At 44.6% G+C, this 11,288-nt stretch overlaps 1 protein-coding gene across 3 annotated transcripts; it reads right to left on the bottom strand.

Annotated features, from left to right (window-relative positions):
• Positions 1 to 8,355: 8,355 nt before the first annotated feature.
• Positions 8,356 to 11,253, bottom strand: GON7 (GON7 subunit of KEOPS complex). 3 transcript variants are annotated; one of them, XM_039536842.1, is made up of 2 exons: positions 10,955 to 11,253; positions 8,356 to 8,683 (listed from the first exon to the last, which is right to left on the bottom strand). In XM_039536842.1, the coding sequence occupies exons 1-2, from the start codon at positions 11,163 to 11,165 to the stop codon at positions 8,568 to 8,570; spliced, it is 327 nt and encodes a 108-aa protein (XP_039392776.1). In that variant the 5' UTR covers positions 11,166 to 11,253; the 3' UTR covers positions 8,356 to 8,567. The 3 variants fall into 3 exon arrangements, 1 of the variants encoding a protein (XP_039392776.1); XR_005597970.1 differs by lacking the exon at positions 10,955 to 11,253 and adding an exon at positions 9,613 to 9,939 and having other exon boundaries at positions 8,567 to 8,683; XR_005597971.1 differs by lacking the exon at positions 10,955 to 11,253 and adding an exon at positions 10,419 to 10,542 and having other exon boundaries at positions 8,591 to 8,683.
• Positions 11,254 to 11,288: the final 35 nt, after the last annotated feature.

Below are 11,288 nucleotides of genomic sequence, written 5' to 3'. Positions count from 1 at the left end.
TGCCACAGGATTCTTTGCTGCTTCATCCTGTTTTAGTATGGCTTATAGGCGTTTACTTGGTGGTCCCTTTGGTTTTAGTGGAACTCGTTAAGTTTCTATTGTTGCTACACATTGTCAAGGATCATCCGCTAACCAAATTCAGCAGCAGGCTCAGAGTTCCACTTGGCCCCTGAGAATGCCATTGCTTGGCTCGGCAAACACAAAAGGCTAAATAAAGATTCTAGCCCTTGTGGAGATAACCTTCTGAATGTTAAACTAGTGCAGGGCTGAGTTTTCCAAGAGGCAGAAGCAGTAGGCCCAAGCCAAGATAGTTTATACCCCTTTTTGTGTCAGTTATGTGAATTCCACTATAATGATGATAAATGTTAACATTCTACTGTACGGCTGGAGCAGAAACATCCACCTGTTCTGAGACTGACTGGATCTTGGGGAGACTACAATCACTTCTCCCTCTAGCTCTGCTTTCAGTGTTACCATGTTTAAACACAACAGCTAAAACATTCCTAATCTTTCATTTGCATTTAGAGCAATTCTGTTTGTGGTTTTAAATGCCAGCATTGGTGCTAAGACCTGAACATACAATCTACCCTTTACAAGAAAGCAAGTGTAACAAAGTTCTAATGGTAAAGTATAATATCTAAAGAAGGAGTCCTGCAAAAGTGTTAAGCAGGAATGGAAGAATCAACCTTCAGAAGGCAGAGCTTTAATACTGTGATACAATTTCCTTAATTTTTTTCAACCAGTTTAAATCTATATAAACTTATTTTCCATGTTTCTAAAACTAGAGTATCTTCCCTACTTTCTATCATTACAGAGGGACCATGCAGATACCACTGAGACAATAGTTCCGTTCATTGAAATAAGATGTTTCTAATATTGCCTTGAAAAATCCCTTTTGATTGTTTCCTAGTTAGCTTATCAGTGGAGCTTCTTCTAAGCATTGGCTGGTAGCAATCTCAATAGCCAGCTTTGTCAGGCTATGTTTCCCAATGCTTCCTAGAATGTCCCTTTGTCTACACTTCTGGGCAACATAAGCTAACAATGTCAAGCAGGGTACATGGCTCATGCCACCTCTGCCTTCAGCTAAGAAAATTCAAACTGGTTCAGTAAGTCTGAATCCTCTTCTCAAACTCTCTACCCTTACTGTATAGGATGTGAGCCACTGTGCCGATAGGTCTGGCTGCAATGGTGTAATTTTTTTTAAAAAGTACATCTAGAACATGAATTTAAAGTTGCCAGGTACAAAGAAGAAACTAGATCTGTGCCTCTGTGGGTAGGAGCCTTTGCAGAAGAATGGCCTACGAGGGAGGAAGTTTCAAGGAGTAACAAAAAAGGCAGTCTGATTCAATGTCAAGCAATTGAGTGGCCTTTCACAGATTAGTGAGCTCTTCCATGTAACAGGCTGAGCCTTTTTGGATGGGGACAGCATACAGTAATGATTTCAGCAGTTGATGTTCATGGAAGAAGGTAGAATCACTTTGTTTATACTAGATTGAGAGCATCTGCTGTGGAAATAGCTATGCAGAGAAATGCATGAGCTGTAATATAATTAGGGCTATTTATGAAAGATTTGATACTAAGAGGGCTGGTGCAGAGACTGCTCACCAATATTTTTACCACTCTACTGTCTAGACCTGCTTTGCGTAGGATTAGAGAAGAGGGTGGTAGAAATGCAGGGAGTTAGTCACCACCATTTCTAGCACCAAGGGAGCTGTGTCACTGGGAGATTTCCTTAAGAAATCAAAATGAATATCAAATTGTCTAAACTAATTTAATTATAGAATCATCTTTAAAAAGTAGTTTAACTATCCTAAAGACTTTTAGATATTCGCTAGTGAGATTCTCGCATTCATGTAGAATCACAGCTGCTTTCCTCTATAAATTGCATAAGTTTAGACTTTTTAAAAAATCTTAGCTTGTATTAGGGAATTTTATCATTGGGCTTTAAATCCTGAAAATTTTCTAAGAGGTGGAAAATAAATGAATTATTGTTAAGTTTCCAAGTTCATAATTATGGTGCAAAAGCTTCTTTTTGGTCACACTGTTCATCAGAGAACAAATCCTATGAAGAATACAATAAGATCATGGGAATAAGACTACAGTTCTTCAACTTGCACTAGAAAATAGGAACTGCTGTAAAAGAGCACATGAGAGATCTGTGAAGTCCAATATCTTACCTTTGGTCATGGGTACAGTAAAACCTCAGAGTTGCAAACTGACCAGTCAACCTCACACCTCACTTGGACCCAGAAGAACACAATCAGGCAGCTGCAAAGATGGGGGAAAAAATGCAAATAAAGTACTGTGTTAAACTACTAAAAATAATGGGAAATAATTTTTCTTCTGCATAGTAAAGTTTCAAAGCTATATTAAGTCAATTTTCTGTTGTAAACTTTAGAAAGAACAATCAATGTTTTGTTCAGAGTTACAGACAACCTCCACTAAAGAGATATTTGTAACAGTGAGGTTCTACTGTAATACTTGAAATTTAAAAAAAAGTCTCCTTTAAAAACAAAACAAAACAAAACCCTTTCACTGCGAGGCTTTTTCCATGGCTGTTTCTGGCATATGTATTGTTGTAGCTGGTTCTTGGGTCTTTTGTCCAACATTACATCCTTGTTGATCATTTCTGGTTTGACAACTTTACAAAAGTGGAGTTTGGTGTTCTCTTAGCCTTAAGAATGTATATTAACTACCAACTCTAGTCAGACCTCACCACACATGCATGGTGTAAACTAATGCATGAAAAGATTAATTGTTTTAACTAACATCACGTGTTTCATTTTAAAAAGTTTGCATCAGCTATGGTTCTACTTAAGCCCTAGAATGCAAGCTCAACTCTTGCAAGTGACTGAGTTATTGTGTAAACTAGCAACTTGAGCATCTTACAACTGCTATTTTTTAAGAATGCATTTCTTGAACTTTTGTGTCTTTTGAGACTAAATGCATTGTGAATGAATAACTTTTTTAAACAATAAAACCTTTAAAATTTTTCTGGTTTGCATATTTGTTGGCTGGGGGAACAAATAGATTGTAATTCTCACTGAGAAGTTTGAAATTCTCAACAGAGCAAGTTCGTGCATGAGTTCTTATCCCCCATATGATTTTGTACTTGCCTTTCAAGAAGTGGGTTAGCGCTTAGAGGACAATAGATGCATTTAACACTAACCTAAATAAGTCTGCAAAAAAAACCAGGAGTACTTGTGGCACCTTAAAGACTAACAAATTTATTTAAGCATGAGCTTTCGTGAGCTACAGCTCACTTCTTCGGATGCATAAGTCTATTCTCCATTCTATGGTTCAATGTTACCTATTTTGCTGATGCTCACTTTTTAATTTTGGTCTTAAGACTGCACTATTCCTCAAATGTAGACTACTCAGCACTTCCTCGAGTGGATTTGTGATGTTACAGTGGAATACTTTTCATTATGGACCAACACTTCCCTTTTCCATTATTCGCTCCAGATAAGAAGCAAGGCCTATTAAGGCAGCAGCAGTCCTAAGGGAGTAAACACCAGGGAGAGCAGCCATGGTGGACAGATGTGGGGCAGGGAGTTGGGAGAGTGATAAGACAGCTGTTCAGCCATGCAGTTACATATGGGCTGAGGAAAAGTGACCCAGCTGAGTAAAGAGAAACTGAGGAAGCCTGCACAAGAGACAGAAAAGACATCAGAATTGCCCCGTGGTTCCAGAGAAGGGGCCCAGAGCAGTGGTGATGCAGGAGAGGAAATTGGCAGAAAGACAGAGCACTAGCAGCAGACACTGAGCTGAGAGAACAAGCCCACAAAGACAGCAGGAGCAGTGAGTTTGGGGCAAGGCCAGTTTTGCTTGTGCTTAAGTGGCAGTCTTCTGCTCCCTTGGCTGAGCTGAACTCAAGCAGTGGCTGTCACCTACAGAGAGGACTTAGGTTCAAAGAGTAAAAAATACTTTAAAGCATTTTTTTTTAAACCAACATCCCCAGAAATCAGGTAATCCAACAGGATGGCCTGTACACAGTGAGTTCACCTCCACTGCACACTCCTTACAGCAGCATATAGAGTACATACACTACACTCACCTCTAGCACAGGTAAAAGTAGCAGTTTTGACACTAAAGAACTTTAGGCAAGTAAAGAGACACTATCCTGTGACCGTGTACCATCTGCAGCTCTCTACATTCAAGCAGTGCCTCCCCTATGTACACAGCTATTTTTAGCAGTGTAGTATCTTGCTGCTGGAACCATTCCCTGCTTCATGTTCTCCATATAGGCTGTCTTCACAGACCTGAGCTCGTATTACCCAGGCAGCCTCATTCGTAACTTTGTTTTTATGCACTAGAGGGATGGGAAGTTTGTAGCCAGCAGTTCATTTTCATCATTGGTTGCTGTGTTGTTTTCCAGGCAGCAGTTAACTAGCCTCTCTCTCACTACCTCCACACACTGACTAGCAGCTAGACTCTTACTCTGGTGGCCGATTCTCTACTGTCTGGTGCATGAGATACTACAGGAAATATATCCTAATCCAATCACCCATCATTTGTGGGGAAAGCCAGGATTCAGTTGCAGGCACACAGTAGCTGGGTATGGAGGAAAAAAACATCTCTAGGTACCTGGCTACAGTAAACTGGCCAATGCCACAGCCTCTTGGAAAAATGCCACATTCTATGTTCACAGAATTGTGGCATTTATTACAAACTAGGTGAGATTAACAGGGCAGTTCACACCTCTTAGGGCTATCGGTTAAGGCACTTACAACTCAAGTAAGCATCCATTTGTACTCTGTTCATCTTTTTAAGGTTATCCTTGCAATTATGAGGGCTAGAAACAATTCATTTTCAAATGAAAGCTGAGATACTGGTACCAGATTCTACAGCTACAGAATAGACCGGGCACTGGTCATACACTACATGCAGAATAAGAGCAAAGCATAGTCAACTAACTTGCCAGATGTCACATTCATCCCTCATTACACCAGCATCATCCACCTTTCATTAGAACACCCAAAGCAGCATGTAAGCTATTACAGTCTATGTAGCCCCCACTGTTTGAATAGTCACTGTCTTGAATGCCTTATTATTCTAAAACTTTATTTAGAATCAGTTTAAATATACATATATTTTGATGTCTTGCCTAGTGCTAAACAGCTGCAGCATAACATGAGACCAGAGTTCATTGTTGCATTTGTTATCTCTTGTCCCAGGCCTTCACTGAATAAAGTCACTACCTTGCAACCATATTCTCCTTGTCAGATACCATGTAGCAGGACACTTGTATTTACATGAAGGATATCCAATGTAACTCTTGTGTAGAACATGAACATCTTTATATTCTGTCACTCTTGCAGCACTTACCAACCCCTCCCTTTTTAAGTCAGAAACAGACTGCCAAACAAATTTATATGCAAAAAGATGAATTGTTTTTCATTTGTGTGCTAGTAAAATTTCAGGTTTACAGAGTAAATACACTGTTCTTTTGTGCATGCAATGCAAGTGTCTTTCATTACTTGCTCAGTGCAATTCAAACTGAACAGGCTACAGCAGATGTCTAACACCACCATATGAAGGTAGAGTTGCAGATGCAATTGTAAACTTAATTCCTGTAAGATTAATGTTACAACCTGATTATTGCAGTTGTGTATTTTATGTATATTAGATGGTGATACAATCAACCAGGTCAGGACCCCATTGTATTAGGTCCTGTTCCAAAAGGATTTATAATCTAAAGGCCTAGGTCATAGAATATCAGGGTTTGGAAGGGATCTCAAGAGATCATCTAGTCCAACCACCTGCTCAAAGCAGGACCAATCCCCAGATTTTTACCTCAGTTCCCTAAATGGCCCCCTCAAGGATTGAACGCACAACCCTGGGTTTAGCAGGCCAATGCTCAACCCAAAACTGCTCTGTGCTGGCAGACCACTGGGCCTACAAAGCCCCCCTTTTTACTCGAGTAAGGAACTTCATGGGCAGAGCTCCACCTGCACAGAGCTCACTGCACAAGATTTAGCGGGTGAGTGAAAAACAAGCCGGTGGAGGGGAGTGGGACATCAAGATGGGGTAACAATGACAGGTTGTTTTAGCACACACTGACTGCATGCACATTTCATATGTGTAATAAGCCAATCAAGAGCAGTAGTCACAGTGAACACTACTAATTATTGCATGGCAGTATTTATAGATACTAACAGACTGAAGCTTTTCCATCATAACCAGAACGATACACCAGCGACAACCAAAAAAGCAAAAATAAGCAAAGAAAACCCTACTCATGCAGTGTCTCTATAACCCAAAAAGGGACGTGAGACAGAGACAGGAAGTCCACCAGGGACTTTGGTACTCCCAAATTGTTTTTTTCTGGAAGGCACTTAAAACACTGTAATGATGGGTGGCAAGGCAAAACCCTTAGGGTATGGCTACACTGGCGATTTGCAGCGCTGGAAAGCCTCCACCAGCGCTGCAATTAGTAAGTGGCCACACCTGCAGGGCACTTCCAGCGCTGCAACTCCCTGGCTGCAGTGCTGGCCGTACACCTCACTCAGCATGGGGAATAAGGATTCCAGCGCTGGTGCTGCAGCGCTGGTCATCAAGTGTGGCCACACACCAGCGCTGTGATTGGCCTCCAGGGTATAAGGTGTATCCCAGAATGCTTTTATAAATTACTCTCTTTGTTTTGTTGTGAACGAGCTCCGATCGGAGCTCCGAACAAACAGAGCTCCTGTTTGCTGTGATCATCTGTACCTGGCTGTAAACAATCAAATGAGAGGCAGGCAGGGAGAGTGAATGAAACAGAACGGAGCCGATCAGAGCTCCGTTGAACTGCTTATCTAAAAAAACAAACACTGATCACAGCAAACAGGAGCTATCTGTACCTGGCTGTGAACGATCAAATGAGAGGCAGGGGAAACAGCGTTGGATGCAGGGTTCGCAAACATTTTGTGATTTTTCCAATCTCTCTCTTCCCCGCTCCCTGTCACAGTACACCACAGGGAGTGAGTGAAACAGCGGGGAGTCCGTGTTGGAGGCAGGCTGTTTGCAATTAAGAGTTAAGACTAAGGGCTCATGAACATTTTGTGATTTTTCCAATCCAGGAAGCTAACACACAGTGTTGGCTCCAAAAATCCACTCTCTCTATCTTCCCCGCTCCCTGTCACAGTACACCACCCTCCACCCCCCTCTTTTGAAAAGCACGTTGTTGCACTTGAATGCTGGGATAGCTGCCCATAATGCAGCACTCCCAACAGCGCTGCTAATACTGCAAATGTGGCCACACACCAGCGCTGGTAGCTGTGAGTGTGGCCACACACCAGCGCTGCTCCTACACAGCTGGATGACCAGCGCTGCAAACTACCAGCGCTGCAAACCGTAAGTGTAGCCATACCCTTAGACATATAAGATTTGTTACTAATGAATATGCAAGCTTTCGGTGCTGGCTACAGTGAAGTAATGAATGGTTCACAATAAGGGTCCTATAAAAGCAGTTTATTTCTTTGTCTTATTCATATCTGATGTAATGGCTAAACCACACAAAACTAATTAACAAATCAGACACATTGTCAACCGTGTGAACCGCAGAACTGACAATGCTTACTATACTTAATGCCCATATCCAAATAAAGACAAATTTTTATACAATACTTAGCACTTCCAGGGTGTTTTATAACCCAATTCATCCTTACAACATTGTTGTGAGGTAGGTTATTTTTTTTTTTTTAAAGATAGACAAGACACTGTTGGTGTTACATAACTGACACCACTCTCCTGACAATTTCTTGTATTTATTGGTTTAACACCGTATTTTAGTATCCATTTCAAATTTTGGCACATTTTGTATTTATTTATTATTTGAATTATGGTGGCACCCAAAGCCACATTATTCTGATTCCAAATACCTATGAGTATGTCTTTGTAATGTTAAGTGTTAAACACAAATGTATCTACCCAACATCATAAAACAGACCTTTTAGGCTTCTTGTAAAGCTGATCATTTTTTTTAAATAACTACTTCCTTGCTAATGTATTTAAGCAGGTCTGGAATACTCCAGTTATTTTATACAGTCCCCTGTCAATAGCACCCTTATATAAAGTTGCTAGTTTGTTTCTTGTAGTTTAATATTTCAGCAGAGTAACTTGCTTTTTCTTTTTTTTTAAATGTAACATTCTATTTTAAGAGTGGCAGGAAACATACAGGGAGCCCAGAAGCAGTACAAAATAATATTGACTTTTAAAAGATTCAAAACCACAAACTTTAGTGGCCAGATTAGTAAAGAGACACCTGCAAACAACGGCTCCTCTTAACACTGACAATCCATAATTTCTTCCTCCCAAATATTTAAGAATTAATTTCTTTCCATATAAGTTAATCTACTATATAAAACACCTTACTCTCTTTTTGTCAGTTTTTTTATTAGTAATGTTAAATACCAGGAAAAAAAAGGCATTTTCCTTCTAAAACTTAACCAAAAGGAATACAAATGCAGTTGTCTAGTTTCCAAAAATAATTTCTTCCAGAGGTATAACAATGCAATATAGACACTATCATTTGCAACAGCAGAAAAGTCTTTTTAAAAAAAATTAAATAGCTTTAAAAACAATTGTCAGGACTGCTGACTTTTTGTCCGTTTTAAAGGCGGTCCATCCACACATGTTTTGACATCAGTGTTGTTTTCTTCATCATCTTCTTCCTCCTCCTCCTCTTCCTCCCCAACATCACCTTTTAAAATTATAATACAAATTAATACCACATATACAAAAAATACTCACAAATCCATTTCCTGAGGGAAAAAACTGGATGGATTAGAGCAGGGGTCCCCAACCACCGGTCCGCGGCCTGTTAGGAACCGGACCGCGAACCGACCCCTAGCACATCAAGCGGCGTGTCTCCGGCGGGGCCCCTGAGCCCCGCCCCCTCAGAGCAGCGTGGTGAGGGGGCGGGACTGCGAGCTCCGGGCTGAGCTCAGCTGCCTCCGCTCAGCGTGGAGCTCCCAGCCCCGCCCCCTCACCACACAGCTCTGAGCGGGACAGAGCTCAGGCCCCGCCGGAGACACGCTGCAGCTGTCGGGTGAGGCGCTGAGGCTCCGGTTGAGGAGGGAGCCGGGGGTAAGAGGCTGGGGCCAGGGGGGTTGGCTAAGGGGCAGGGAGTCCTGGGGACAGTCAGGGCACAGAGAGGGGGCGGTCAGGGGGCAGGGAATGGGGGGGGTTGGATTGTGGGTGTTCCGGGGGGCTCTGTCAGGACTCAGCAGGCGGGGCGGATAGGGATTGGGGCAGTCAGGGGACAGGGAGCAGGGGTGGGGTCCCGGGGTGGTGGGGGTCTCTGGGGGATAGTGAGGGGACAAGGAGCAGGATGGGTCGGGGATTCTGAGGGGGGCAGGCAGTCGGGGGGGCAGGAAGTGGGTGGGGGTCAGACAGGGGGGGCAGGGCTCCCACTAATTCTGCATTATGGTCAGTTGTATAATTATTTCATTATATATTACAATAATAATAGAAATAAAAGTACAAAAATAAATGTAATGCGCTTGAATCGTCCCAAAACCATCCCACAGGTCCGCGGAAATTTTTTTTCTACGAAACCGGTCCCTGGTGCCAAAAAGGTTGGGGACCGCTGGATTAGAGGACAGAGAAACTCTTTTTCCAGGTGCCTACCTGGAGCAAAAGTTATGGCTGAAACATGCTTTTTCCACCTCCTATGAAACCATGTCATTCGAAGTTGTTCTCTACCATTTTGTTGTGTGATTCTGCACTGACACTATGTGTAGGGTACAGACAAAAGCCCTCAAGACCTGTTTTTGTTATTGGGAAAGGGCACCACAAGTCTCAATGTTATGTTTCTATCTCCTAAGGCGGAGGGATTGTGACAGCTCTGACCCTCTAGAAATGATTCCTGTGCAAAACGTTCAACACGTTTACTGGGTTTTCTAATGGAACTGAATGAGCTACATGAGTGATTCTCCACTCTTTCTAGATCAACACCATCATCACCACACCAGGCGCCTACCTATGTAGCAACCCCTGAATGTGTGGGCGGAGTACCTGAGGTCTGAGTCAAAGAAGGATGCCGTGCAGTTACACACACCTCCCTCCCATCCACGTCTCTACCCTCAGGGAGCCAAATGGGGGTTGCTGTGCGCCCTGCACACACTCGGGGCGATGGTGGAGCTACGCGGCAGGGCTCATCTGGGCAACTCCAGCGGGCTCATGGCCAATTGATCCAGATGACACATGAGCACCTGGCACCCAGTTCGCACCACACCGGGGCTTGTGTTTTGAGTCATGCAGCCCCTTCCCTCCGTGCCAATGCCCTGCCAAGCTACTGCCCAGAGTGGGGAGGGCACAGGCAAACTATGGTCCCTCAGACCTTTTAATCTGCCCTTCGAGCTCAATTGCCCCCTCTCCCCTGCCCGGCACTCCAGCCGGGGAGTGGGGTCAGGGGCTTGCCCCGCTGTGCTCACCTGGGAGAGGGGTCAGGGGCTTGCCCCACTCCAGCTGCCCGGCACGCCTGCATGCCGGGCTCGAGAACCCGCATGTTACTCCAGCTGCACAACCCAAATTCACCTCAAAAGCCACTAGCGCCTGGAACGTGCAAGCCCAGGTGCCCGCTGCTTGTTGGCTTAGGTGACTTTCCTTGCACCCAGAGGCGACTGGACTGTGGGCTGTTGGGAGCTACATGGGAGGAGATATCTGAGAGCAGGGGGCTGGTGAATATCAACGAGCTCAATGACTGAAAGCTGGTGTCCGACAAATCCAGGCTAACATTCAATTTGTGTTCAGACAGGAACAACATGGTGCGGGAAGCGCCACGAACGGCCCCGTAATGTAGTTTTCTAAAAGGATTCTCATAATAGCGCTGATTTTGAAACAAGTGTGTGTTGTCCCTGTTTGAACTCGGACTGTTAATTTCATGAGCAGTCACCGCCCACCATACAACTTCCATCCCCAGATGGGTTCGCCACCCCGCCCCGCCCGCAGGCCCCCGCGCCTCACTCACCCCGCGGCCCTGCGGCGGGCCCCGCCCCCGCGAGCCCCCCGCTCTCTTGCTCCACCAGGGGCGCGAGCAGCGCCGAGACCTGCTCCTGCAGCTGGGACAGCCCGCGCAGCAGCCCCCGGAGCTCCCCGCCGGCGCCGGCCTCGGGCTGGCAGCGCACGCGAAGCGGCCGCTTCTGCCCGTCGCGCCCGGTCAGCTGCGCCCGCAGCTCCATCCCCGCAGCCCGGCCCGAGGGGCACAGAGCGGCCGCACCGCTGCCCAATCGGAATCCGTCCCACGCGCCCTAACCCGGAAGCGCTCAGCGGCCCCTCCAACCCGAACCGCGCGCGCGCAGCAA

Source organism: Mauremys reevesii, linkage group 4 (genome assembly GCF_016161935.1).
Source record: "Mauremys reevesii isolate NIE-2019 linkage group 4, ASM1616193v1, whole genome shotgun sequence".
Lineage (NCBI taxonomy): Eukaryota > Metazoa > Chordata > Testudines > Geoemydidae > Mauremys > Mauremys reevesii.
Note: the sequence above shows the minus strand (reverse complement) of the source record. Positions and strands in the feature narration are given on the sequence as shown.